The 27,353-nt window shown below is 45.5% G+C and overlaps 1 protein-coding gene across 1 annotated transcript in view; it reads left to right on the top strand.

Moving 5' to 3' along the window:
* The window catches only part of LSAMP (limbic system associated membrane protein), a 548,487-nt gene that overhangs the window by 360,063 nt on the left and 161,071 nt on the right, over positions 1–27,353 (top strand). The window contains exon 4 of the mRNA XM_075000343.1: positions 8,686–8,811. Within this exon, the coding sequence (XP_074856444.1) occupies positions 8,686–8,811 (126 nt within the window). The remainder of the gene's footprint in view (positions 1–8,685; positions 8,812–27,353) is intronic.

Raw genomic sequence — 27,353 nt, 5'->3', positions numbered from 1 at the left:
GATGGAAAGTTCTTATCTATCTTTTCTTTCTCTAAATTTTGACCCAGACCTGCCAGGACTGTTTTCAAGGTCCTTCTTGGGAGCAGTAAATAAAATTTGGCTTCTAGCCTGGTTGCTTTTCCTCCCATTTCTATAACCGACTCCCCTTTTTTGCATCGGTGATGTTGCTTCTCTGTCAATAGACTGTGGATAAAAGTACACTTTTCAACAGGTTCTGAGGCCGTGGATAAACTATGAGTGCTATGCATTATTATTTTGTAGAACTGGAAACAGGCCCCTGGAGCCATAGGAACATAAGCAGTGGAAAGCGCAAAGAACAAATCTCCTTGGCTTGCTTATTTTGAGTGGTGGGTATTCCTGAAGGAATGATGGTGAGGGCCATGCAGCAGAGCATGGATGAGCAGAGAGAGCAGCCAGGGTCTAGATGCCACAAAAGGTTAATTTAGTCTTGCTGTCTCTGATGCTTCTTATTAGGAGAATGGTGATTTTTAAACTCATTGTCTTTAGGATTAAGTTCCTGTAGAAGTGGCCTGAGTTAGATTTCGCTATTGATCACTGACACTCATGACACATACTGGGTCTGATTCTCAACTTTCCTGAGCGTTATTGCATCCATTACTTCTGCTCAGATGTTCACAGAACCTGGTCCCTTGAGCCTTATCCCAACACTGGGCCAATTTCTTCCTCAGGGCATCTCAGGGTCTGTCACCATGGCTGGCCGACATATCTGTTTTGTCTAGAATGACAGGTTGCCGGTTCCAACACATTTCTCATGATGTAGCCAGAAAGTCTGCAGAGTCTGGAGGGTGTTGGTTAGAAAGAACAAACATTTTAGCAGCTGATGTTTAGTGTGTTTGTGGTTTCTCTGCTGCCTTCCGCCCTATCTCCTTTGTTACATGTAACTGTAGCTGGTGCTTGGGAGATGCAATCATATTTTGGATGGAAACAAATTACTTTGCTTTCATTCTGAGAATAACAGTGATTGCACTGGGCAAGTTCAGTCTATTTGTCATGTCTTTTGTTGTTGTTGGGTAAATTCCTGTGAGATGTAGTTGTCATGAAAGTGAGGGATTGACAATAATTAACTAGACTTGGTGCAGTGTAAGCAGGTTCTGTGGAAACATCTCCTGCACAGCTGTGCCTGTGATCCTCACCTGCAGCTGTCACTCCTCCATCATTCCAGTTCTGGGCTCCCCACACAGCTCTGTCAATGTCCCTCACCCCTGCCCTACAGCCCTGTTGCTGTTCCAGCCCTGGGTTCTCCACACAGCTCTGCCAGTTCCCCTCACCCATGGTCTCTACACCCCCTGGTCTTCCAGCGCTGGGCTCCTCACGCAGCTCTGCCAGTGTCCCTCACTCCTGCCTTACAGCCCTGTTGCTATTCCAGTTCTGGGATTCTGTCAAGCAGACTTCTACTCAGACTCAATTTTCTGTGGCATTTTTCTCTACTGGTGCCAAGCAGAGATGTTCACCTGATATCATGAGTAGCGTGTAGAGTGTAAACCAGAGAGAAAAGGCTGTGAACTCACGTACTCTTTTTTCCCCACTTTTGCCGCTCCTTCCCCAAGTTAGGAGCACTAGGAAGCAATCAGAGACTTTAACAGGTATTTTAATGGTAATGTAGTGTCCCTCTTACAAGTTTTCACCGATGAGCAGAAAGTGGGGAACCAATTGTGCTCATATGGTGAGGGATGAGTGTGTAAAACAGAGCTCTATGTGTAACCCTTCTGTGGGAAGGAGTTGGCAGCACCCAGGGCTGGGTTCAACATCTAGGGGTCCCTTTCATCCATCTCACATGGAACCGGCTCAAGCCCTCACCCAGTAGCCTGGGAAATTCACACACCCCTGGCCTCTTCAGAGAGGCAATGCTTCCCCACTTGCCAGTGCAGAGTCTGAGTGTAGAAGAGAAGTTTTAATAAAAGAGGCAGAAAGGTCAATTAACATAAGCTTGGGAAAATACCATACCGAGAGTTCATAACCAATCCTCAAGTAACTGTCCCAGCTCAAATGCATTGAGCAATGTCCTTGGCCTCTCAGGCTCACCAGTCCAATACTGTAAACATCCAGTCCACACACCCAACTTTCTCTGTACACCCAATTCAGATGTGCCCCATTAACAACTCAGTTCAGTCCGTGTGGGCCCTGACACCTCACACTGATGCATTCCCTCGTGGAACCTGAGACAACACCACCTTTGTGCTGGTCCAGCATTCTGCTTGTTCCTTGCCAGCTGCCACATCAGCTGGCTGCTGGTTGCATTTTCCATCCGCCACGCCTCCTCCTACTGGCCAGCCACCAGTTGTGCCGCCCATCCATCCGCTGCTCCTACCGGCCGGCCGCCGGTCACGCTGTCCGCTGTGGGTTTGGCCTGAGGCAAAACCCTGTGATTTCCGCTCTTAGTGGCCTCAGCTGCCACCCTGGGATTTCAGCTCCCACCATCTACCAAAGCAGAGTCTCCTACAAGATACAAACACTAGTATCCAGCTCTACCTTTTAACAGGTGAGTAGGGCTAGTCAAACCAGGCTTATAGCGATATGGCTTAGGCACTCAGCTAGCTAGTTCAACCCATATCCCTCCCCTTCTTCTTTACAATGCCCAGGGCTTCTGGCTGCTGCTGCAGCTGCGGGTCCATGCTGTGTGCATGGGGTCTGCAATTGGCTGTTGGCTCTGTGGATCTTGTGCTGTGCAGGCTGAGTGTCTGGGAGGGACCCTTTAAGGGAGCGGCTTGGGGCTTTGCTGGCCCCTTATTTTGACAGGGAGCGCTTGTGTGTGTGGATGCTCCACATTTCCTTCCAGGGCAGCTCTTCTTGATGTTCTCTGTCGCTACTTCGACATTGAACGTCGATGGCACGAGCCCTGGAGGATGTGTAGATGATATGTGTCGAAGTAGCATATTTCATTGTTCTTACGTTGAAATAGGCTACTTTGACGTAGTGTGCTAGTGTAGACGTAGCCTGAGTGTTAGCATAAATTGTGATTTTTCAACAATGTGTTTACAACAGACAAAATCTCATTGCTTCCTTGCTACCCATTAGGCTTTCTTTGCAAGGTATCACATATGCACACCTTTGCGTTCTCATGAAAATGACCTCTGGGAGACACATTCCTCCCAGCCTTCAGCAGCATTGAGCTCCTGCTGGTACATTCCTTACATCTGTACTGTGCAACTGTTTGGTGACCCAGGCCCCAGCACGGGGACATCCCTGGCACCTTTTGCCTTGGATGTTATTCTGTCTGCTCATCACTGCTGCCTTAGGTGGCATGTTAAGTGAAAAGTGGCCATGACATGACCTGATCATCCAAAGTGGGAGGCAGGAGTCCTCCCCTGCCACTAGTGAAAGTGAAGACTTGGCCTCTAGCTGAGGTTATCTACAGCTCTCAGTTAGTCTAATGTTCGAGTTACCTCCTCTTGGAAGCTCCAAAGAGATTGATTCCTGGAGCTTACCAGTGCATCTCCTTGAGCCAGAAAGAGACTTTATTGCCCCATTAGGGACTTCTTGAAAGGTGGATATGAAAAATCCCTTTCTCTTTCCATAGGGCCTCCCAAAAAAGCTGCATCTAGGTGCAAGTGTCTCTCTCTTGGCTGTGGGTGCCTCCACACTGGTGGCTATGACAGTGTTAGTAGCTTCCAGGTGACCCAAGTGTAGAATCACAGAACATTAGCTGCTTATCTACACTAGCTCCCTACTTCGAAGGGAGCATGGTAAGTAGGTGTTGGGAGTTTATTCATGAAGTGCTGTGGTGCATATGCAGCACTTCATTAAGCAAATTCCCTCCTGCGGCAACTTCGAAGTGTTAAACTTCAAAGTGCTGGCTTGCGCGTAGCTACGGCTCACCCACCGGTGCTGCGAAGTGCTCGGGGTACTTCAAAGTCCCTTTACTCCTCAAAATTTTGGACACAGTACTCCATCTGAGGCCTAATCAGGGCAGACTAGAGTGGAAGAATTACTTCTCGAGTCTTGCTCAGAACACACCTGTTAATTTTGGTTCCTGCATCTTCATAGCCATGTCACATAATGAATGTGTGCGTGTCTCTGTTTGATGTTTGTGAAGAGAGGCTCAGTCTCCTAAGATCCTTGGGGCTGAGCTGTTTTCTCAGCATCCCTGTGGCTGAAGAAACAACACAATCCACATGTGAAAAAATAAGGGTCAAAGTATCTCATTTTAAGACTGGTCTGGAAAGATGTGTGCACAGAAGTGACAGGTGCTAAGAGACAATGCTACAAAGGAAGCTGTGGCTGGTGGTGACACCTTTGGTTTGTTAACATATTGGCTTGACACCCACAAAATTAAAAGTTTCCAACTTCCATGTGTATAATAGTGGCCTGTCCGCTAGCATCCAATAGCTTTTAGACAGCTTTGGATTCTGAACATGTGAAACTAAACCACATTTTAAACGCTGCACTTGCTGTGAAATTTGTTTTCCCCCAGCCTTTCCCCTAGGCTGAGATGGCAGCTGGAAGGAACTAGCCATTAAATTCCCAACTGGCTTTCAGCATCAGATGCCTCTTTTTTCTTCCTATGAGAAGTGGCAGCCCAGATGTGACCATCTGGTCAACTTTTCTCGCTCCTGGGCATTTAGGTTGCCTGGTGAATCAGACCTATTTTATTCCCTGGTTTTATTTGGTGCTCAGGAAACTGAAACAATTGACAGCACTGGCAAAAGCCAAGTAGCACAAAGCAAATTTCCTCATTGCAGTACTAGGTTTGAAAGTCATTATTTTTTTAATACCTCCTTATAGTCCACTCTGGCTTTCTCTGCACAGCCTTGCCAGTGCCTTCTCACTATCCTGCTTTGACCTCTGTTATTCCCATCCTGGGTCACGCCAGAGCAGATTTTCATTTCTCCTATGTGTGGTTCTTACCAGCAGAGTGAGACAGGCATATAGCGTGTGTACTTTTAATTAGCACTCCTGCTCAAGGTAGTCTTATTATTTGTCTGGGAGTCTGCCCAAGCCTCTATTCTAGCTCCAAAAATTGTATCCTCCCATTTTTTCCTCTTGACTCCTTTATGACCTGAAAGGCCTCACAGCATGTTGAACCATCTTTTCAGGAGAGGGAGGCTGTGCACAGATCCCTCTGAAGTTCATTATCTCTCCTGAGCCAGCCAGAGGGGTCACTGCAAAGCATTGCTACTTGGCCCGTTTCTGACTCTAGTCCCACCTGCACTGACATCAGGGCACTTGAGGAAGAAACAATGAGTGAGTGATGGGGTAACCTAAGAATGGCCGTACTGGGTGAATCCAATGCTTCATCTAGTCATTGCTAGCTGCCTTTGAGGGATTGAACAGAACATGTATCATTAAGTGGTCCATCCTGTAGTCCATTTCCAGATTCTGGCGAACAGGGTAAGCATATACAGAGCATGGTGGTGTATCACTACCCATCCTGGCTAATAGCTATCAGTGGACCTATTGTCCATGAACTTAACTAATTTGTCTCTTGACTCCTATTATGGCCTTCATAGGATCCTCTGGCAAAGAGTTCCACAGACTGATTATGCATTGTGTGAGGAAATACTTCCTTTTGTTTCTTTATTTGTGAAGCTACAGACTAACATGGCTATGCCACTGATTCCTTTTGTTCATTTTTAAACCTACTGCCTATTGACTTAATTGGAAGACCTCCTCGTTCTTGTGTTATGTGAAGGAGTCAATAACATTTCCTTATTCACTTTCTTCATGCCAATCAAAATTTTATAGATCTCTATCTTCACCACCACCCCATTTCCAAGATGAAATGTCTCTTTGTACTCTCACCTCATCTGGAAGCCATTCTGTACTTCTAATCATTTGTGTTGATTTTTTTTCTGTACCTTTTCCAATTCCAATATATTTTAGAGATATGGTGCACACCATATGTGAGTGTATCATGGATTTACATAGAGCTATTGATATTTGTCTGTCTTATTATCTATTCCTTTCCTGACATTCTATTCCCTTTCTTAGCTGCCATTGCTCATTGATATCTCCAGATCTGAGGAAGTGGGTCTGCCCCATGAAACATCATCACCTATAAATTATTTTGTTAGTCTTTAAAGTGCTACATGACTGCTGGCTACCTGTCTGTTATTATTGCACATTGAGTGGATGTTTTCAGAGAACTATCCATGATTCCAAGAACTTTCTGCAGTGATAACAGCTAATTTAGACCCTATCAATTTATATGTATTTGGTGTTTTGTTTTCCAGCTTGCTTTACTTTTCACTTAGCAACACTGAATTCATCTGTCATTTTGGCACCCAGCCAATCTCTCTGGAGAATTCTACACACAGCAGCCCTGTGTAGAACAGAGTCTTCTGTACTCTGTCTTCCCTTGTAGGAGTTAGGGGCTTAGAGAGAGAAGACATTGATGGTTTTGGGCATTCAGAGATGTTAAAAACATTCCTAAGAATTCCTAGGAGTGCCCCAGTCAATCTGTGTGGGCGTGTCTTCCTTTAAAGGGCCTTCAAGCAAACTCAGCCAGAGTTAAGGGAACATAATAGCTGTCTGTTTATTCTGTGGTGAGCAAAACAGAAAAAGATCTTGGTTTTCATCAATATGCACACATTCTAAAAATGAGAATGAGCAGCAGGGGTGTGTGGGGGGAACATTCTTTTCACTGAGCTTCTCTGCATCCCTCTGAGCGTGAAGACCATATGTGAGACATTAACATGAATAGGAAACTGAAATGATTTGTACTGCCTCAGGGGAAGACTTAGTGGCTTAACCATCAGGTATTAAGTGCCTGGAGTCACAAGTTCATATTCTAGCGAGGTCAGTTCAGCCCTCGGAATTCTCACAACTGACAAATAATTACCTCTGTGGAGGATGTTTAAGGAAAGTAGTACCCAATCTTATGGCTATTCAAGCTCCCATTGCACTTTTTGTAAGACAGGTTTATTCCATTGTCCTTAGCCAAAATTTCCCCTTCCTCCTCATTCCCACTCTGTGGTGCATTGCCCTGTGTGTAGGCTACTGCCCATCATCCCAGGTGAGGTGGATATTGGTTGTGAAGCCCATTGGGCTATTTTTGAATGAAAGATGCTACAGAAATACTATCCTAACCAGCTACAATACTCTACAATGGGGCTTGCTTTAGGTTGTTAATACACCTAACTAGCTCTCGTAGTTCTTGGGTTAAAATCTGGCCATGTAGGTCATACATTAAACAAAAATGGCAACTCACAAGCTCAACCAATGGTGAGCTTTGATATGGAAGAAAGAAGATAACAATGCCTTGTTCAGCAGAATAGCTTGTCTCTGTTTGGGAGATGTAGTAATAGGTAATGCATAATCTAGCCTAGTGCCCAGTTTCTGTAAGGAAGTTTGCACAGTGCCTTTAGGCCTGGCTATGCAGAAGCCAGATATATAAGCAATCAGAACAGTAGAAGGACCCCACTGGTCAGTTTTGAATGTGGACATGACTATAGAGCTCTGATGCAGTTGTAGCACCTACCTCTGCTTTAGTGCTTCCCTGATTCAGGCTTACGAGTCACTTGCTAGTTCCCTGTGAGTAACTCTTAACTAAACATGAAGCAGCAGCATGATAATATCCTATGATCAGGATGCTGCTAGCTTGGGATGCAATGCAATGCGACACAATACGATGGCCGTAGGCAGATATTTGGAGCCGTGAGACCTCAGAGGGATCATTCTTCTAGCTGAGTAGTCAAAAAGCAGCTAACAGGAGGGTTATTAAACATTCCCCTCCCTACCCATATTCCCTTACTCCCTTGAGGATTTTTTTGTTTTGGTAGTTACTCTTCCTATTCTATAATTCTCCTTCGATCCCCTGAGTGTATAAAGCTGTGCTCATTTGGTGCTTTTGTTGAATGCCTCAGCCACAAAAAGTAGCTGATTTATAGCTTATACTTGTTGCTTAACTCACTAACTCTGTTTAGATCACCACTGAATTTATCCCTTTGGCATTCAAGGAATTGTATTAGGCAATAGCCCTAATTAATGTAAATTGCATCCTAAAGGCAACAGTGCCTTATAAGCTCTTGTCAAAGGTTTTTTGGCTTCTCTTTGGTATTGTCTATACCTCTGTTCCACCGCCCCCTTTCACTTTGTCCAAACTGTCCATGCTACCATTCCCTATATCCTTCCATGCCATCGCCTGCACTAGGACACCTCTCTGATGCTATGAATGGCCAGTCCTTCTTTCCTTCAAATCCCTTTTTAAATGCACCACTTCCAGGAAGCCCCACATAATCAGATACCTTCTGTAAGTGAGAACTGCTATCATGCACATAACAGGAAAAAATTAAAAGGCCAGTGAATCAGATACTTTTGAGCAATTTCCTGCTTTGTAGTACCACCCTAATATATTTTCTTAAGCTTGCTGAGCATAGTCCTGCCCCAGCTTCAGTGGAGGCCTCACTTCCAGTAAGCAACTGGTTTTGTCTCTACCTCAAAATGATCATTCAGGTCAGGCCTCTGCTATCAGGTAGAAACATCCTCTGGGTCATCAAGAGCATTTCATGCCTGAATAATTGTTTTGCCTGTCTATTTAGACTGTAAGCTTCTTGAGGTCAAGACAGTAACTTCCTCTGTGTTTGTGTTGTGGTGAAGCATAACAAATAGTCATAGCAGCAGTAGTTGGTGCTATGTACGAACAGGTTCCAGGACTGACTCTAGGTAAGTCTGGCTCATGGAGCTTCAGAACGTTGGGTAACCTGTTCCAACATTTTTTTTTCACAGTTCCACCAAAGATCTCCAATATCTCCTCAGATATCACTGTGAATGAGGGCAGCAACGTGACTCTGGTGTGCATGGCAAATGGACGCCCTGAACCTGTCATCACCTGGAGACACCTCACCCCAACAGGTAAGTCATGCAACATAAGTCTTCTGCATGCACTGTGCAGGTGACCAGAGAAGGTTTCAGAAGTGAGTCTGGCAGCTGCAAAGAGGTGAAAGTCCATGGGATAAGCAATGCCAAGGAAACTTCTAAATGCATGGAGAATATTTTGTACATTAGGCTGTACAGGACAAATAATCATTTTTTTCTCAGGGAACATGTTAAATGATGTCCATTAGAAGCTGTATATGTATGATGCTCATCTTGGATCTTAGCTGTTGTCTTCATCTAGCTGCTGTAATTTCTGCCACAGGGGCAGAGAGACCAAATACACTGATGGCAGAGGGGGTGGGGGAAGATCTTACCCATCTAATAATAAATCCAGCAGGACCCTTTGAAAAACCAACATATTTACTTCCAGCCCATTTGCAGCAAAGGGGGGGGGTGTCATGTGGCAACAAGTCATCACATACTACTTTCAGCCTTTGTAGGCAAGACCCCTGCACCCCATTAAAGGACAGGATGTCACAAAAGTAGGACATGGTAAGGCACAGCACAAGCAAGAAATAAGCCAGCACCATTCCATTTTTAATTATTCCTTTGCTACTGAACCCCTTGTCAGCCTTGGAGAGCAAACATTCCTGTCATCAGTCCCAGGGGACAGCTAGGGAAGCAGGGAACATCATGACTATTCATCCCCTGAAGACTTCTCAGTGGGAAGAGAACAAGATACATGTGCCTCTTCTCCACTCCTCCCATTGCTTCCCTTTGCGGGGAGATGTTCCCTTATTTAAAATGAGTTCCTGGTTCTATTCAAGTCAATGGGAAAAACTCCAATGGGAGCAGGGTTGGGCCGTAAATATAGAATTTAAAGCAAGGTATTGTAATGTTTGCTTATTGAGGAAGGTTCCAGGCTGCCAGAGCGGAAACTTTCTTCAGGTGCAAGAAGCGGTGAAACTAATCATCTAGGGCAAATCAGCAACTAGAGAGAGACAGACTCAGGGAGAGAGACAGAGATATCAGGAGAAGGGACTCCATCCAAATACTGCATCCAGCATACCCCTTCCGTCCCCTCCAAACTAGGGGAAGTTTAGCATCTCCTCGACATTTCCTGTCTTCCTATGTGAGCCAAATCAAAATGCTCCTTTTCTAAACAGCTTTGGGACGTCTGACATCTAGACCTCTGTCTTGTGCCTTTGGCCCATCTCTAACAGAAATGGAAGGGATGAGAGAGAGAGAGAGAGAGAGAAATACTGCAAGGAAGAAATGGAGGTGGGAACAGTGCTGGGGGAGAATGTGATTTCTTTGTGGTGTCATTAACTGCCTGGTTTTATTCTTCTGTTATTGTCAATACTGAGTATCACTGAGGTGTGTAGGAAAATATGATCCTATTTTTCTTTTAATTTAGTTGTGTGTTTACAGTCTGCAAACACAGAAGGGACAATTTTGTTACAAGATGTATATTTTATTGAACCCTTGGTCTCCTTGCTGTACTGGAGTTTCAGTCCTCACCTCTAATTCGTCTGCTTCATATTGAAGTGGGAGACATTCCCTTGTTGTGCTCAGAGTGTTGTGTAATATTGAGTTAATACATGGGTATTAGTTTCCATGAAGACTGAATACAGGAGTTCCAGATCGGAGAGATACCACGTATGTCAGTGGACAGATCCTACGTTAATAGGCATTTATGATAACTAGAGACTGTAGATAGGTGGTTGTTCTATACATGTGATCACCTGCAGAAGCACACCAGGAAGTGTACATTGGCATGCTCCTTCTCCTGCCTCACTCATGCTCTGCCCACTGATTGAGTCACGTTGCAAGTACTTCTAATATTCCAAGCCAGCTGTTGGGTTTTCAAAAAGTGGCCATTAAAGCTATACCAAGGTTAGACACGAAAAACACCCCCCTGCACTCTTCCATTTAAAAAAAACAAAAATAGAATGGCATCATTCTGAGTTGCAGGAGGGGCAGTCCCTATTTTCTGGACTTTCACTTACGTCCTCATCAGGTCCTATCTCAACTAGTGCAAATTCTTCCTCCGCATTCTAGCTCAGTCATATCTTCTCCCACCTCTGTCTGTTTAGGGCACAACTGCAAAGACTGAAGCAACGAGATGGGAAAACTGACATCTTACTGCTCTCCTCGTGTTCATCTACTGGCTCCCCTTTCTCAACCACTTTAAACACAAATTGTTTTTCTTCACCTTTGAGATCATTCATGAACTATCCCTATCGTACCTATTATCTCTTATGTTCTATCTTGCTTCTGTTCTCCCAAAGATGCCAGTATTCATGGCTCAGTTGTTCAGTTTTCCAGTGTGGAGCTTCTTGTTTTCTCCAATGCTGTCGCCTCTGCATAAACCTCCACAAAGCACCTCATTGACCTCCTTCAGATCCCTCCTTTAAACCTGTCCTCTGCCATAAAGCCAACACGAAACCTCAGCAATTATTAGGCTGTGGATCTGTTGAAACCTGTCCATCATCCTGACCAGTATTTTCTCATTAAGTATGCGGTTCTGCATATGATCCACCATTTACATCCATCTCTTGTCTCATGTCTTAGAGTTTCATTTATTCAGGGTGGGGGTTTCTCTGTATATATGTATAGCACCTAGCACAATAGGGCCCTGTTTTGTATTGAGCCATCTAGGCTTCTGTGTAACCATAATTTGCCATTAATGTAATTAATTGACAATCCTAAATCTAATACAGACCTATCCTGGTTATAAACATGTGTCTTGTCCCACCAGAAAGTCTTCCATTTTCAGGAGTATAATGCATTTATTTCTAGTCACGCTAGATCAGAGAGCATCTGGTCTTAACATTGCCATGACGTTGAACATTAAAAGCTGGCTTAAATAACTTTAAGAGGTTTCCAAATTGCTTTAGACACCTGTGTTTCTGTTCCTCTGAGCCCTGTATAGTTGGACCTATGATAAAACTGTTAACCAACTCTGGATGGCCATACCAATTTTTTTTCCATAACAAGTAATGTGAGATTAGGGTCCTGAATAGAAACCTGGCATGGCTTTGGGTGCTAGGGGTGAGACACAGTTGGAGGCATTTAGGGCCTACAGAAGGGAGAGTTGCTGAGGCCTGTGGGTGAGGAGGGGTCTGATGCGCTGATGGAGGCTGGATTATGGCCTTTTGAGAATGACGAGCTGACCTTCAGGGTGTGTGGCCAGTGGAGGTGGGAGGGTGAGTCTCTTCTTCCCTTCTCTCCACCCACGCTATATTCAGTTGTTGGTTAGTGGAGGGGCTGCCTCCAGCTCCATAGCATCCTGGAATGATGCCATTCCTCCCTCACAGGGCTGCATCATGCAGGAAATGACACCTTGGAGCTGCCTCCATGCAGAACAGGCAAAGCCCAGGCAGTAGAGGGCTTGCAAGCCAATTGCTAGTTTTGTCCCTACCTGGATGCCCCAAGGACTCCAGCAATAGTGGGGTTTTGCTGCTATCTCAGATGGTTGGAGGTGACACACTGGTTGAAAAGTCTTGATCTGTTTTTCATAGGTTCATGGCTGGATCACTTAGGTGCCTGAGGTATATCTGCTTCCAGACCCCCATGTGACAGAAATGTTGGTTTTCTTAGGAAACGTGTCGCTCAGAACGTGCCAGACCTTGAAATGGGCTCTGGATAATCACTAGAATGGCAGCTGTCAAATGGGGAAATGCTCTGGCTTCTAGCAATGGCAAATCAGTCCTTAAAACTCAGTCTGGTAGAGGTTTCATTCCTTCCTTCCACTTGAGTCACACTTCTGCAGCAGGTGGTTTTTTAATTTTTTTTTACTTTTGTTTTTCCTAAACAGGGGATGTCTCAGTCCCCTAAAGGCTTGGAATGTTCGGCATAGACCTAGTGGAGAAGGTAGATTAGTGGGCCAATTGAAAGAAGAGCTTTAAAATGTGGCTGGATGGCAGAACACAGAGCAAAAAGAATTCGTTCCCTGGCTATCATCCATATATATGAAGGCCAATGGACAGAGAGAGAATTTAAAAAAAAAAAAAAACAACTTGGGACAAAATTGCTTTTGCTTTGTGCACTAATCAGAAGGCGTGGCTGGCTTATCTCTCTCCACTTTATTTCATTCAGTTTACGCATGGAATATTTTGACTAATCACACAAGTTAATACTGGAAGATTAGCATTATTTCTTGCAGTCTGCAAAGTGGAGGTGAATAATTCAAGTGATAGGATGAGATGGGGCACTGCTGCTCGTATTCCATGGGGAGGGACATCTTAAACTTGCCAGGTACAGAAAAACAGATGGGACCAAATGAGAAGTAAAGTTCTTCAAGAAAAAACATTATGTGCTTTGCCTTTCCTCCCTCCTCCATCCCATGGTATGGAGGGAAAAGAGTAAGATATTGTTCTCACATTGGCTGCAAGTTTCCAAGCTCAGAAGGCGACTGTAGGAACTTCCTCTCCTTTCCCACAAGACTGGTAAATTGTGAGTTTCTTTTGTCTGTATCATTTGAGGCAAGGAAAAATAATCCTTTAATAATTCAGTTGGTAAATATCAATGCAAATCAGCTTGAATTCTTCGAGGGATTCTTGTAATGAAGGCTGAAATGTCATTCAATGGGATCTCATCAGTTCCCATTTCATCCTCCATTGCTATTAGAGTTGCAGAGAGAGATTTTGAAAGAGCAGTTCGTGACCCAGGGATCTCTGAGTGCCAGCTGGCAAAGAGCATCTGGGGGTGCCTTGAGTTTTATAGGGCTCCTCTGGGTCAGGTATGTACACAATAGTTCATTTATAGGTGGCATATAAACTTTCTACTAAGCCGGTAACTTCTCAGGCAAGAGAATTGTGAAACATGTGTAAGGATAATATTTGACTCATTAAGTATGCATACAAGAAATTATGTTCCTAAAGCCTTGACATAAAGGCAGGTCACCAAGAAGTGGCATGCTTCAAATAGGTTCCTTTCAAGTAGAGAGTAACCCTTATTGTCCTGTCTGGCCATTTAGGTATATAGTATATCATGGTCTCCATCATGTATGCCTGCTTGCATACTGAACCATAGGCAAATCAAGAGGATGCAAAACCTGTATGAGAAGAGAGTATATTGGAAACAACAAACAAAAGAATAACAAGATGAAGCGGGTCTTTGCCCACGAAAGCTTATGCTCCAAAATATCAATTAGTCTATCAGGTGCAACAGAACTTCTTGCTGTTCTCAAATATACAGACTAATATGTCTCTCTCTCTCTCTCTGAAACAATAGAATGAATCCCATTGAAGAATAAAGACAGTGGATCATTGGGATATATCTAGGTGCAGAGGTGTCAGCTGCATATTTAACTGAGGAGACAAGTTGTCAGTGTGGTTGTCCCAAGAGTGGAAGATCACATCTATCCCTCACCAGGAACTGTTGTAAGGATGTGGGGTGATCATTGCTCTAAGACATGAAGGTAGTAATCATTTTCTAAAACACACTCAATAAATTTTAATATTTGTTTCCAATATTCCTATTTGCTTTCATGCAAATCTCTATACTTGTTAAATAAGCACATACTTGTTTTCACTGTAAACATATCCAAGTACTGAGACACAAGGTGGGTGGGGTAATATCTTATAGTGGACCAGCCTCTGTTAAGAGGGACAAGCTTTCAAGCCATGTGGATATCTTCATATCTGGGAAAAAGTACTCACTGTGGCACTGCTAAGTGCAAGGTGAAAGAGATTGTTAAGCATAAGTTGTCAAGATAGAATGGCCCATTAACATCCCTATACCTGCAAGACAAAAAGAGGGGGTTAATGAAGGGACAGAGAACCCTTTTTTGGTTGAGGAGCCACTAACCCACAGAAAAATCAGTTGAGGCAACTGAAAAGTGAGAAGCAAAAAACAAACAAGGACAAATACCTTCAGTGATGTGGCCACCATCTTTGTTCCCCTCGTAGTCCAACCCCACAGGGAGGGAACAGGAGCTAGGTATGGGTGGGTAGGGGGAGTCTGGGAGAAAGGTAGGATGCAGGAGAAGGCTGGGGGTCTGACCAGGAGGGTTGAAGCTGTAGTGCCAGGCTTAGGTGTGGAGTCTGGGCAAGAGAGGAGGTGCAGAGAGGGATATCAGACAGACAGTGAGAAACTGACAGTTCCCCAGTGCAACCATTTTCTCTTTTTCCTTCAGGCTAATGGGTTGTAAAGCTAAAGTGTCATTGCTATCCCATTATGGAGAGGCTCATACAGGTTGAACTTCTCTCATCTGGCACCCTTGAGGCCTCACTGATGCCAGATAAGAGAATTTGCCAGACACAGGAGGTCAACATTGTCTAGCACATTACCAACACTTCTACTGCTTACTGTGCTCTTAGAAGACATTTAGGGGTAAATTAGAGCTAAATAACAGCACAGAACACTTAGAACCAGAACTGGTGGCTGTAAACAAACGTTATGGGACCACGGGAAACTTGGCTATGTCCATGATAAGTGGTCATCCAGCAAACTAAAATCATGCTGGATTACAGATGTTGCTGGAAAAGCGCATTCTGGATTAGACAGGTTCAGCCTGTAGTCATTTTCTATCAGTTGGAATGAATGGAGCTATTATTTTTGCTTGAATGGCAGAGCTTTCGCCTGGGAATTTTCAGGATCGAGGGTCTAATCCTATTGCCACATTCCTCTGCCCTCTCATTGTATTGATATCTTGCTTGTGCAGCAGTGATAAGTCCGCTCTACAGTGTGTCACCTGGCATCATGGCTTGTTAAGTTAACCCATAGTAATGTGATGGGAACCATCCGAATTCGACTTGTCAAGAAATTGTGCTTCATTTACCTAGACTGGGCATAAGAATCTGAGACTTGCTATGTGGAATGCATACGTTTATCAGTTGTTACTTCAGGAAATCTTCCACTGGGGATATTCTGGTTCTCTGATCTCTGCAAGGAGCAAAGACCCAGATGCTCTTTCCTGGGATGCAGTCTGGGGAGATTAGTGTGGGTTATGTTGCATGCTGTCATGCTCTTAACATAAAGAAAAAAAACTTACAGCTCTTTTTTTCCTGAGATACAAACCCAACAAACGCCTGTTATCTTGCTACTACACAGGAATACCAGTAAAACAAGGGCCTTCCTTTTACCTTCTGACACATTGCCAGTGATGTGGTAAAAATATTCTATATGGCCTATGTCAGAGAGCATTCAACCTTGGGCAGTGACACAAGATTATAGTCTATCCTCTCTGAAGCAACTCCACTCAGATCATGACTTTTGACCTGTCACCCTGCCTTTCTTTGTACAGTCTAGAAAAGAACCCAGAAATGGAGTTTCTGACAGAATATAAGTGGCACCTTATTTGAGAACACACTGTGCTGTGTTTCGATTTGTTAAGGCTAATGAATCACTTCTTCCTCTCCCTACCTACCAATTCTTCCCACCTGCTGAACTGTTTAATGCTACCCTGATCCCCAGTCTTAGGGAATTTAAAAACTGAACATGATAAAGCTTTCTTATTACTATCTAGAGAAATACAATTTAAGTTCCCGCTTCATCTTATCTGAAAGTAGATTAGATGCTTGGTTGATTTAAGGACACATTCTTGGTGATCTTGAGGACAGTAAAGCATTGTTTGTACTTGAAATATTTACCATTTTATGCAGTGATTTAAGCCTAGAAAGTAGGTTTAAGGACTGTTTCAGTATGAATCTGGTCAAAGTCAGTGTGGAGGAAGGCTGGCTGAAATGGTTTGAGTACGCCTTCCACTGCACCAGTTGCTTTCTGAACTCTCTCATAGGGTACTGCTTCTTGCAGCTGGGGCTGGAACTGTGGTATAGGTACCTCCAGAGCTCTGCAATTTCCTGTGGTTTAAAACAGGACTGGTGTGGCCAGGCCTGCCAAGGAGAGGGTGGGGGAGTGAAGGGCTCAATTGCCCCAGGGCCCAGTGATTCAAAGGGGCCTCAGGCACCCAGCTGCCACGAGCACCGCCATGGCAGTGGCAGCAGTCAGAGCCCCAGGCCCTTTAAATTGCCACCAGAACATTCTGCCATGTGCTTCTCATGGCTCTGAGGGTTTGTGTGGGTGGTACACTCAGGTCAGGTGGCACTGAGAGCTAGATGCCTCCAGCCTCACCCCCTTCCACCAGAGACCCTTCCCCTTCTGGGGCAGAGCATCACCCCCACCCCACACCCATGGCCCAGAGGGCTGCATGGAAACAGTCAGCCCCTCCTGGGTAAAGCTATGGGGCAAACCTGCGTCAATCCTGACACCAGTTCAGCATGAAACTGAACTGTCAGTGCTTCAAATACTTCTGCCAAAGCTGTCCAGTTGCAAACCATTCAGTTCTGAGGGTATGTCAACGCTGCTGAGTCTGTGATGACACAGTTGCCTCTCCAGCTCTGCTGACATAATTGCCTTGGCAGAATGCAGCCAGCACCAAAGGAAGAGTTCTGCCTGTCAATGTGGGGACACCACTTCCTCAAATGCTGATGGCTGTCAACACAAGCCCTCTTTGTCAACATGGCTGCCAGCAGATGGAGGGCTGTTGATGGACATAGCCATGCCATTGGGGTGTTTTTCATGCCCCTTACCAGCGTAGCTATACCCATGTAACTTCTGAGCGTAGCCCAAGCATGCAACGTAGTCAGTGTATGATCTCCTGCCTAGTTCTGCGTGGAATCTCCAGTAATTTTCATTCCTTCTCCTCTCTTTCTGACTAGCATGTGGATTGGTGACAAGACTCTGAGAAGAACATACAGCTCCTCTCAGGTCCCCGTGACCACCCGTCTGTAGCTAGAGTTAAGCAGTAAGGCCCAAAGCAGGAGCTAGCGCACGCTGGTGATGAATGTAGTGTAAAAACCTGAAAAGAAGCAAAATTATTACACAATCCCTTTTCCACCAAGTGGTAGAAACAAAGAAGAATGAGCAGGGCTGGGGTATGCTAGGATTAAATAAAGGTCTAGATAGTAGTTCTGTGTCAGTCGGGGGCTGGCGGGGGTGGACACTGTCCCTGTTGATTTATAGATGTGCTTTGCTCCTCTCCTCCCTACAGCTGCACCAAGAATGTAACTTGTAATGAATACCCCCATGTGTGGAATTGTGTTATCTCCCCTCTCCCTCTTTCTTTCCCATTTGCTGAAAGAATGCATTCAGGGTCAGAGCTCCTCTCCCCCTGTAAAATGCTGATCCAGGGAGTCTGTGCTTTAAAAACTGCATGCTTTGGCTAAAAGCGCTGTGAACAGTCAATGGGTGGGTATAATAATATTCATCATATGGCTATTACTATTCATTGTGTGGGGAGTTATACTACTAAATAAGGCTTTAGAGTGAGTTGTAATGCGTATATGTATTTACTTACTAACTTGGATTAAAAAAGTGTACTTATGATTAATTTGTACGGGGTCCAAGGTGGAACAAGTATCTGTGATAAAGAAGCCAATCCACTCCATCCACTGCTGGAACTTCCTGTTCATTTCTTTCCAACAAAAAGGTCTGTTAAACATATTGTACTGATTCTTTGCACACAGAGCATGAGTGAATATCACTGAATCTTAAAGCAGTCCATCATACTATACAGTGTCTTGAGAGGGCAGAAAATAGATCTAGGTCCCAGTCCTATATGTAATAGGGAAGGATTATACATAATACATTTCTTATAACACGTAAGTAACCTGCGGAACTCACTGCCACAGGCAATCACTGAAGCAAAGACTTAGCAGGATTCAGAAAGGAACTGGACAATTCTGTGCATAAGAAAAATATCCGGAGTTATAATTTATGATAAAAGTATGGGAAGAGATATTAAACTTCATGCTTTGGGGCTTAAATCTTGGAGACAGGTAAGATTCCTAATGAGGAAGGGATGTTCTCCAACATTGCAGCTGTTCCACACAGGTGGAGTACATACAGCTCCCTTTTTAGCACCACTCCCACTAGGAGGGAATCAAAGAACCAGGATCTAGTTATGGGAATTCGAGAAAGGACCAAGGTTAAAGATGGCTGCCTGGCCCATGCAGGTGTCCCTGAAGCACTTGTCTAGCAACTTTCCCCTACAACTGTTGCTTATATCTAAAACCCTATCAATGTGATTAGTGCTGCACATGACACCCAAAGGAAGAATCAGGGCCTGCCACAAAAGGTAATCAGAGGGGAAAAATGCTGTCTCCAGCATGGGCTATCAAGTGGCATAACCACTAGGTGAAAAGATGATTTTCTGGTTCTCTAAATCTATTTGAATTCAATCCCTGTCTCTGCTGTGTTCTCAAAACCTCAGGAGCAAAATCTTGAGGAGAAGATTTATTGTACATAAATCTGGGGGATAGTTTCTTATTATTGCTGCACCATCTCCACAAATTTCCCTCCCCCCACCAACACCCTTATTCTTTGCACAATAAAGAGTGTAGAATTTAAAAGTATTGGACTGACTGCTGGAGAAGGATTTTTTTTTCTACTTCCCCAAATGAGAATTTTCCCCAGGATTATGGCCTCCTCTTCACCAAGAATGCCTCCCCTTCTGCAGTCACTATTCATTTTTAGGATTTTTATGATTTTTGTTTTTTCCCCTTTTGGACCTGCCTTCGTTGTCTCAAACAGTATAGAAATGGATCCTGTCTCACAGGGAGGCTGGGATGCAAGCATAAGTCTGAAGTATTCCAAGGTTTCTCAGAAGGCATCAAAAATTGAAATCCTCTTCCCAGCCTCCATCCCATTTTTCCTCTTCAAAGAATGCGCTCCTTTCCTTGTCTGGCCTGAGAGAAGGAAAATATCATCCCCCTTTCTCCTGTGTGTACAACTAAATCCTGAAACATGGCTGTCTCCACAAACTTAGAAGAACACTTTGATTTCTTCCATCCATGCCCATACACACACATGTTGGTCAGCAATTACTCATGTTGTAACAATGTCCCCTCCAATCCTGCTGCCTGGAATGGTGTTCCAATGCAAATGCTGCTGATGCATGAAGCATTTACCTTAACAGCTTTGATTTCTCTCTCCTGCCTCAGTAGCAGAGATGGGGCTGGGCTTTCTTGGAAGAGCAAATCTTTTGACTGATAGGGTAGCACAGGAAACAGCCGCCTTCTCTTCTTCAACTCTGGGTGTGTCTACACTACCAGCCGGATCAACAGGCAGCAATTGATCCAACAAGGGTCGATTTATTACATCTAGTATATATGAGATATATCAGTCCCTGAGCACTCAGGATCGACTCCAGTACTTCGCCTGACGAGTCGACAGGAGAGCACTTCCTGTCAACATGCTGCAACGAAGACACCGCAGTAAGTAGATCTAAATACATTAAATTCAGCAACATTGTTCACGTAGCTGAAGTTGCGTAACTTGGGTTGATCTCCTTCAGTAGTGTAAACTATCTCTGTCCCCTGGAGTGGAGTGGCAAACAGGGTGAGTTTTCTCATCAGCATCTGGTTAATCATGTTGCCATTCAGTAGCTCTAATGACTTTGTTTGTCTTTGCAAGGAAGCTGTGCTGTCTCGCCTGACTGTCTGTCCATTCTCAGCCAACTCAGGATCCTTCTATATGAGAGTTTAAAAATAAAGCTACTGTGTACTATGAAAAGGACCAGGGGATATTGATAGGGGCAGTGTGTTCCCTAGGTTCTCTGCTGGTAAGGTCCCTCCTTTCCCTCAGCTGTGCAGTCTGCTGCCCTCCACCCTGACATGTGGCTGCAGTCCAGTAATAGTGTCCCCATTTTGTAGAACAGTGTGGAAGGAAAAGGGATATAGAAACAAGGCTGACATTGGAAAATCCTTGAGTGTCTTCTGGTCACTAGTTTATGAAGACCCCAGAACAACAGTGCAAAGGGTGAAAAAGAGCAATCAAAATCTTCCATATTTGTCAATGACAGGAAAAGGAAATGCAACATAACAGCTTAGTTGGATCCCAGCAATGTCTTAATGCACCACACTACATCCTCCTCAGTTACCTTCCCTCACGTCCATTGGTGCCAGTGTATTTGCATTGGGCTAACTGAGGATAATTGCCTGCCACCATACCTCATGGTGCACCACTCTGGTAAGCTAGAGGAGGCTGTCTAGTTTTTCTCTGCCAGTTTCTGGGTAGGCTCCTGTACGCCAAATGGGCTTCACAAACAACTGTGGGTGGTGATCCCCTTGCAGATCCCACCCTGGAGGTTAAGAACTACTATATTCCCAAGAGAGACCAGTTAGTTGATGGCCTGAGGATGATAACCATGTAAACGAGGATAATATATGAGACTAGGTGAATGTAATTATTTCCCTCTGGTGACCAACCTCAGCATGCTATGTACTCACAGTAGAAGGATCTACTCCTTTCACTCCAGTGGCAGCTGGCTGTGTTTGTAGAGCTGGAGGTCATAAGCTAAGTCTTTTCAGTCCCTGAATGTTACAGTCCCCACCGGTAAGGGCACATTTATGGCCTTGGCTCATTATTCAGCTTTGAAAACCCACTTATTCTTGAGTATCCTGAGATGCAAAGGGTTGATGGGTGCATTATAGGGAGAGAATTCCTGACCCTCAGTATTCAATGTTTCCAGCACAAATGCATTTCACAATTCTCCCTTTTAAAAAATGAGAATGTTGTGTTTGTTTCTACAGATACTATATACAGGCTTTGCCTTGCAGTGAGCAGGCTGCTTGCACCCTCGTCACAGCAGGGAGGGAAAAATGAGCCTCAGTAATACGAAGGAAAAGTTGGGAGAGTGTCGTATAGTTTCGTCTGGCAATTTCTAAAAGAACTTTTTTATTTTGCTGCTTAGGGCCTGTTCAGTTCTCTGAGCGCTGAAGGAGGAGCTGGCTTCTTCTGCAGCTTCCTCCTGTAGGAAGGCTGATGACGGCTGTGTCTTGGATTGTGTGCTGCAGCAAACACTGTCTTGAAGCTATGGTGTTTAGATTCACACACAGCCCTAAATCCTCACTGCCTAATATGTCTCACACGCAGTAAGATGGATTCTCACTTCCTGCCCCGTGCCTCCCCATTCATCCCACTTTCCACTGCCCCCATTTGGCAGGTGCCTGCTGGCTCCAGCAATTGCAGGAATATACACTGGCTGAGGATATGTTTCTCAAACAGGTACAGGTTTCAGAAATAACTGGCCTAACAGTAGGGTTGAAGGTGCAGGGAAGAAGGAAAGATGCATTTATGCTCTTGTCTCGCAGGGAGAAAAATCGGAATATTTTCTGTCACCCACAATCTCCCCATCATGAGTGTTTTCCTCATCTCCTTCGCAAACTGCTGGCTATTGAGTGTGTGATGGAGCAGTAGCCACATACTGAGGCATAGTGTAACTGCCCACAGGCGGACTCGAAACATGGACCTCTGGAGCTTAGTGCATAAGCCTCTACAGCCTGAGCTAAAAGCCAGCTGCCTCTCAGCTAAGGTTGTAGAGAAGACTTATTCTTCTCTGTCTGAGTGGTCTAGGTGCCCCACTACAGGGGGCAGAGAGCCACACCTGGGGCGGGGAGGCGTTACAATAGCACTTACTCAACATGCTCATTAAGCCACGCAGCGTGATCCATTTGATAGGGCATCAGGATACCTCAGGTTTGTCTGTTTCTGCTACTGACTCTCTGTGTGACCCTTGAGCAAGCTGTTGCCTTCCTCTGCCTTGATTTCCTTCTCTGTGCAATAGTGACAATGATGCAGGCCCACCTCAGTAAAAGGCACTGAGGCTTACGGATGAAAAGATGCAGCTCGGTGCTAATTAGTAATAAATAGTGATCTCCACCTTTACGTCACTGTGCGAACAGGAACTGATTGAAGTATGAGCTGGTGAGGAACACTTTGTTGCTCTGTGATCACAGGAGGCTGGTAAGCTGGCATGCCGCTGTCACCCAGGACAGTGGTGCGTGGGTGGGCATGTACTGAGAGAGGAAATGAGGGAAGCAGCAACTTGAAAGATGCTTTTCTGAAAGGCGAACAGGTTCTGAGTGAAAAGATGAGCTATAAGGGTTGGAAAATCTGAGGTTGTTCAGGATGATGACTTGTCAAGATGTCAGTTGCCAATCTGCCTCCCACAACAAGGAGCTTCTCTCCAGGGTGTAAACACAGGCCTGGTGCAAAGAGCTGTATCTCCTATATTTGGACGCCACTTTCGGTAGGGCTCTGTCTGTCTTTTCATTCGCCCCCTCCCCTGGTACAGAGGGTTTGGTTTGCATCTTCAGTCTTAACAATGCCCCTTTCCTATCTGGTTACAGAGAACAGCAAGGGGCTTGGAAATGTGTTGTCTTTTATAAATAGCTATAGATATAGATATCCCACAACTTTAAAAGGTATTTGGTTTGTGTGATGGAGTGGGGGATACCTGTGTGTGTGTGAGTGGCTCACAGAGGGTGTGGGGCTCCTGCTGAGGGTAACCCTAACAACCAGGTAACACCTTTGTACTGCAGACAAAGGAGGAGGTAGAGCCTGAGGGGTTTGAATTGAAACTGGGAGTTGGAAGCAGTTAGTCTGGGCTGGGAGAGAGAGAGAGACAAAGGAGGGGGCCAGGCCCCAGCTCTGGGGGCCCCTCGGGGCCTCCTCTCCCTAACATGAATTGGACTGGCTGTCTCTGCCTGCGGTACTGACTCCTCTGTACGATGCTGTGTCCTGTCGGCTAATAAACCCGCTGTTCTCCTGCTGAGTGAGAGACTCTCCTGCCTGTGGACAGGGTGCAGAGCTTGGGGGACCCCAGAACCCCATCACAGTTTGTTTCCTTTGTTTTTCCTCCAAAACCTGGAAAATAAAGGGAAATCAGAGCTGTGTTTTCTGTACTTTGCTCAATGAATGGAACAGATCACCCTCTGTGCTGAACTTCCAGGCAATGTCCCCACCCCCAATTTCACTGCATCAGGGGCCCCAACTGTGCAGCAGCAGGAACTGCAGGGAGCATGACTGAGTGCAGATCAGCTGTGAGGAACAGGTCTTGTGGTCTTTGTGCTTGGGGCATGAGATACTACATTTAGATTGACTAGATGGGCCCAAAGAGTCGAAGGTGTTAACATGGCCCTGATGCTGCCCAACATTAAACAGTGTTAAACACAGTTTGGTATAGAGCAGTGTTTCTCAGCTTTTTTTTTTTTTTAAAAAGTACCCCTTTTTTTAAAAAAAAATTAAGTATCCCAGATTTCTCTCGCGTATCCCTAAGGGTACGTGTACCACCAGTTGAGAAACATGGTTCTAAGGTAATTCTGTGTCCTGAAACAAGTGCCATTCAACCTTTCCAGGTTATTGTACCCTTTGCAGTACTCAGATTTGTTTTGCACACCACCAAGTTCCACGAGTTGATGGTTTCTCATGTAAGGAGGTTTCCTTTATTGCCTTTAAATTTATAATCCCTTTGATCTCACTGCATGTCCCTTTGTTCTTGTGTCATGAGAGAGTGGGAAAAAAAGGACAGCTTCGTTCTTTAGGAAAGAGAAAGAAGGTTAAGAAAGATTGTCCTGAACTAAGCCTTTACCAACTGAGACCTGTTGCCATAGGTCGTAGAGCATTAGTAGTTCAGTCTGTCCAATAGAAGATGTTTAGTGTTGAAATTCCACATACTGCTACCATTGCTGTTCTGCTTTTGAGTATATGGATTTTGGAGGTACTAGTTGCAGCTTCACAGTTCAAGATACCTCAAGTGTTGCACTGAAAACAGAAGGAATATGCAGAATTGAACCCTGAGGGCGACCCCCTCAACCCAGTACACCTCATTGTTGCTGTCGTGAGGAATGAGGAAAGTCAGTGGAAGAGTGGGGCTCTCTGGAAGTTCAGCCTAAGCTACATTGACTTCAGCTATGCAATTCTCGTATCTGGAGTTCTGTACCTTAAGTCCAATTTCTTCTCTAGTGTAGACCTGCCTTCAGCAGGCTGAGTGTCACAGATCAACTTTTCCTGTGCTGAGAGCAGACAGGGCTACAGCAAAGGCCAGGATCAGAGTAAGCTAGGCCCTGATAAATGCACTGATGGTAGATCTACAGGTTCTTCCTAAAATTCATATTTTAACTGGCATATGAAGAGAAAACTATGTAATATATGAAGGAATACCCACTGTAGACAGACACCGATTGACTTCTGCTGACCTGTATGTATCCTGGGGCAAGCTGACAGATTTCCTCAGTCAGAGACTTGGGGATCAGTGAAGAGAGTTTGTTTAAAGAAATGAGCCTCATCCAGGAGGTTTTGCAACTTGCACTAATAAGAGTCTGTCTGTCAAGTTTAAGTGGCATCAAGTGACTTAGAACAAGGGCTCTTGGGCATTAAATGGTTCCTACCAAATATCAAGCCTATTACCATGATTGGCTGTTATAGCCCTCTAAACGGCAAAAGTGATTAAATTGGTCGTTAGGAAACCCTAAAGATGCATAATTATGAAAAATAAGGCTTGAGTGTGTGAAGATTGCCAGCTCAGTGGCTGCTTTGTATTTCAAGGAGGAAGCAATGCAGAAATGTTTTAGAAGCAGACAGAGGTTGTTTTATTTATATGCTGAAAAACTTGAGATCCCTATAGCCTCCAAAACTGTGCTCTCCTCAGGAGAGAGAATATTCATATGAAAGGTCTCATCCACATCTGAGCAGGACATCTGCGGCAGGCCAAAAAACTACTCTAGTCAATGTACCCTAGTCCTGATTTGTAGCCCCACTGCTGTTCCCACTAGCAGATTACCCACAAAGGCTACACAATACCTCTTGATTCTGGTCTGCAAACCCTCTGCTTCCAGGTTTCTGGTCCCAGGCAATGGTTAGCAGAGCTGACAGCCACTGCACGGGATGGGCGCCCAGCTCCATGCCCCTGGAAGGGGTGGGCCCAAGAAGCTGTGTCTACACGTGCATGCTACTTCGAAGTAGTGGCACTAACTTCGAAATAGCGCCCGTCGCGGCTACACGCGTCGGGCACTATTTCAAAGTTAACTTCGACGTTAGGCGGCGAGACGTCGAAGTCGCTAACCTCATGAGGGGATCGGAATAGCGCCCTACTTCGACGTTCAACGTCGAAGTAGGGACCGTGTAGACGATCCGCGTCCCGCAACGTCGAAATTGCCGGGTCCTCCATGGTGGCCATCAGCTGGGGGGTGGAGAGATGCTCTCTCTCCAGCCCCTGCGGGGCTCTATGGTCACCGTGGGCAGCAGCCCTTAGCCCAGGGCTTCTGGCTGCTGCTGCGGCAGCTGGGGATCTGTGCTGCAGGCACAGGGTCTGCAACCAGTTGTAGGCTCTGTGTATCTTGTGTTGTTTAGTGCAACTGTGTCTGGGAGGGGCCCTTTAAGGGAGCGGCTTGCTGTTGAGTCCGCCCTGTGACCCTGTCTGCAGCTGTGCCTGGCACCCTTATTTCGATGTGTGCTACTTTGGCGTGTAGATGTTCCCTCGCAGCACCTATTTCGATGTGGTGCCGCGCAACGTCGAAGTTGAACATCGACATTGCCAGCCCTGGAGGATGTGTAGACGTTATTCATCGAAATAAGCTATTTCGATGTAGGCTTCACGTGTAGACGTAGCCAGACTGTCCAGGACATGGCCTAGGGCACTCAGCCTGGACTGGCATGGGGCCCCTCCCCTCCCTCATAGCCATGCAGAATGGCACTGCTGTGCTAGTTCAAAGGGGCCCTGAGTCAGGCCACCACGGCTGAAGCAGCATCCAGGCCCTAATGCAACTTCACCCCTGGCCCCCACTGCCAGTGAGTCTGCGCAGGAATCCCCCTTTCCTGGCATGCAGCTTCCCACCCTCACTACTCTAGTGGACATGTAGACATGCATCAGACGAAGTGGGTCTTTGCTCACAAAAGCTTGTGCTCTGTTAGACTGTAAGGTGCCGCAGGATTTCTGGTGGTCTTCGTGGATATAGACTAACATGGCTACACCTGTGAAACTTGTAGTAAAATGCACAGCTCTCCTACTCTGAGATTGATAGCCGAAGACACAGCACACAGTACAGTGCAGATTGGTGCAGAAACACATTCAGCACAGCTCTGCCAGCCCAAGCTTGCAAAAGTTCTGGTGTTCCAGGTTTGTCCTGTCATGAGCCAGAGACAGTAGCACTGGCAAGACACAAGGAGAGAGGCCAGTCCTATGAAGACATTCAGCAAAAGTAGTTGTCTTTCACTTTCTTATGGGGGCTTTCCCTGCCCTGATCAAGTTGTACCACAACCTCAGAAATAAAAACAGTAATTCTGAGTTGCAGCCGCTTTGGTTTCCTGTATTGCAGAGAATTTCTTTCCAGCCGTCCACTAGATAATTTACAGAGCCTACTGGAACTGAGAGATCACAGAGGTAGCAGAGCCAACAGTCGACGCGGGGCCCTGAGGCAAGATGGGAGGGGGGCGGCCCAGCTCCATGCCTCACAAGGGGTGAGGCCAAGAGCAGAAGGGACGGGAGCTACAGCATTCAGCCCTCAGAGCTGCCCTGACTGCAGTGCTGGCCCCTGCTCCCCACTCCCTGACAGCTGCGTGTGGTGACGCAGCAGCACTGCCATGGCACTTCAAAGTAGCAGCAGCGACCACCGGAGCTCTAGGCCCCTTTGAAATGCTGGGCCTGGGGGCAACTGGCCCTCTTGCACCCCTTCCCCAGCCAGCAGGCCTGCAGAGAGGCGTTTACTTCCACCTCTTATACTCCATGACTAGGGCTACATTGTAGCCCTATCTCAAAACAACCTACACAATGTGCGTTGCACAAATTGCAT

Source organism: Carettochelys insculpta, chromosome 1 (assembly GCF_033958435.1).
Source record: "Carettochelys insculpta isolate YL-2023 chromosome 1, ASM3395843v1, whole genome shotgun sequence".
In the NCBI taxonomy this organism is placed as follows: domain Eukaryota; kingdom Metazoa; phylum Chordata; order Testudines; family Carettochelyidae; genus Carettochelys; species Carettochelys insculpta.
This window is presented reverse-complemented; position numbering and strand designations above follow the sequence as displayed.